The 2,315-nt window shown below is 47.1% G+C and overlaps 1 protein-coding gene across 1 annotated transcript; it reads right to left on the bottom strand.

Annotated features, from left to right (window-relative positions):
* Positions 1-215: 215 nt before the first annotated feature.
* Positions 216-1,380, bottom strand: ACTBL2 (actin beta like 2). Its single transcript, XM_054033105.1, is given in 2 exon segments — positions 216-759; positions 761-1,380. Coding segments are annotated over 2 exon segments (1,128 nt in total). The 5' UTR covers positions 1,345-1,380.
* Positions 1,381-2,315: the final 935 nt, after the last annotated feature.

The raw sequence follows: 2,315 nt of genomic DNA, 5'->3' as shown, positions 1-2,315 counted from the left end.
GTCGGGGAGGAGTACAGAAGTCGAATTAAAGAGACCTCTATGTCGAACTAAATACCTTCGCGGTGTGGACGGGTGCAGGGTTAATTCGATGTAACGGCGCTAACTTCGACATAAACGCCTAGTGTAGACCAGGCCTAAGAGGAGAGTCCTTAAAGAGGAGAATTAATATAGCTTGATATGATTTTTCTCATGCAGTTGTCTGATGGGAAGTCCCTTTAGAAACATTTGCGGTGAACAATGGATGGCCCAGACTCATCATACTCCAGTTTGCTGATCCACATTTGTTGGAAAGTGGAGAGAGAGGCCAGGATGGAGCCACTAATCCAGACAGAGTATTTACGGTCAGGAGGGGCGATGATTTTGATTTTCATGGTACTTGGTGCCAGGGAAGCAATCTCTTTCTGCATCTGGTCAGCAATGCCTGGGTACATGGTACTGCCCCTGGACAGCACCGTATTAGCATACAGGTCCTTGTGGATGTCCACATCACATTTCATGATAGAGTTGAAGTTGGTCTCATGGATGCCACAGGATTCCATGCCCAGGAAGGCTGGCTGGAAAAGGGCCTCAGGGCAGTGGAACCTCTCATTGCCCAAGGTGATTACCTGTCCATCAGGTAGTTCGTAGTTCTTCTCTAGTGAGGAGGAAGTGGCAGATATGGCCATTTCCTGCTCAAAATCCAAGGCAACATAACACAGCTTCTCCTGGATGTCATGCACAATCTCCCTCTCAGCCGTGGTGGTGAAGCTGTAGCCTCTCTGTCAGGATTTTCATGAGATAGTCAGTTAGATCCCGGCTGGCCGGGTCCAGCCAGAGAATAGAATCAGGCAGGGCATAGCCCTCATAGATGGGGACTGTATGGGTAACCCCATCACCAGAGTCCATCACAATGCCTGTGGTGCGGCCAGAGGCATAGAGGGATAGCACAGCCTGGATAGTCACGTACATAGCTGGTGTGTTGAAGGTCTCAAACATGATCTGAGTCATCTTCTCCCTGTTAGCCTTAGGATTGAGGGGAGCCTCACTAAGCAATACTGGGTGTTCCTCAGAGGCCACCCGCAGTTCATTGTAGAAGGTGTGGTGCCAAATCTTCTCCATATCATCCCAGTTAGTAACAATGCCATGTTCAATAGGGTATTTCAGCATCAGGATGCCCCACTTACTTTGGGCTTCATCCCCAACATAGCTGTCCTTCTGGTCCATCCCTATCATCACACCGTGGTGCCTAGGGCGCCCCACAATGGCAGGGAAGACAGCACAGGGAGCATCATCCCCAGCAAACCCAGCCTTGCACATACCAGAGCCATTGTCAACAACTGGAGCAGCAATCTCTTCATCAGCCATAGCTATTAACAGACAGAGCAGGTTAATAACTCCCAGAAAGATGTTTTCATAGTCACTGCTACTGGAGAAGTGAGAAGAGGGATGAGCCTCAGTCATATTTAAAGGCAGCTGAGTCTCAGCATGAGCCTGTCCACCAACCTCCCCCACATCTCCCAATAGGAGGATCTCTTGGCAAAACCCCATCCCATTGGTTCACTGTTGTGTAGGCTGCAGCTTGTGCTCCTATTCAGACAGCTTCTCCCCTATCAGCAGTAGCCACTAGCATATTATTGGTCTCAGTAGGATAATTGAACCTGTTCCTCTGAATTGCAATTGCTTACTCTTCTCTCTCTGCATAAAGGGCTTAGGAAGTAAGGACACCCATCTGCCCTGAGTAGTGAAAGGTAAGTGATATGCATTCACAGTTGCTAAGGAGAGTAGGTATATACAGACACTAACTGAATACTTGGTGTTAGTATAGTACTTGATAATTACATACATTAGGTTAACTGTAAGGAACCTAATGAGAGCTAGATTCTGTTCCCATTAAAGTCAATGGGAATGCTGAATCTTTAACACCAGTGGATCCTTCTCTTACTTAACAGCCCTGTGAAGGGAGGCAGGTAGATTGGTGTTCCCTGGGGAAGCTAAAGGCTGGGGGGGACACTTTTGATCCTGAACATGTTTCTGCCTCCTTCCCAAACACTGATTGTGTGGAAAAGGGGGGAGGAGGGGAGAGGAACTTTTTTGTGCAATAGGCTTGGGCAAATAAAAGCCTGTAAGAGGAGGTGTAATGGGTTCAGATTAGAGCTTATAGCTGCCCTAAAGAAACTTGTCTTATTAATAACTGAAGCCTTTGGATATTTCATGTTGTTTCAGCTTTTAAATAGGGGCAATTTATTTTCTTCCAAAAAGCTGTGTTTTAAATGCCCAATGGCTGTTCAGGATGCTAATTTCTGAGGGGCATCTTTTGGACCTGGCTTCTTTTCTGA

The sequence above is a fragment of the Malaclemys terrapin genome, chromosome 6 (genome assembly GCF_027887155.1).
Source record: "Malaclemys terrapin pileata isolate rMalTer1 chromosome 6, rMalTer1.hap1, whole genome shotgun sequence".
Taxonomy (NCBI): Eukaryota; Metazoa; Chordata; order Testudines; family Emydidae; genus Malaclemys; species Malaclemys terrapin.
This window is presented reverse-complemented; position numbering and strand designations above follow the sequence as displayed.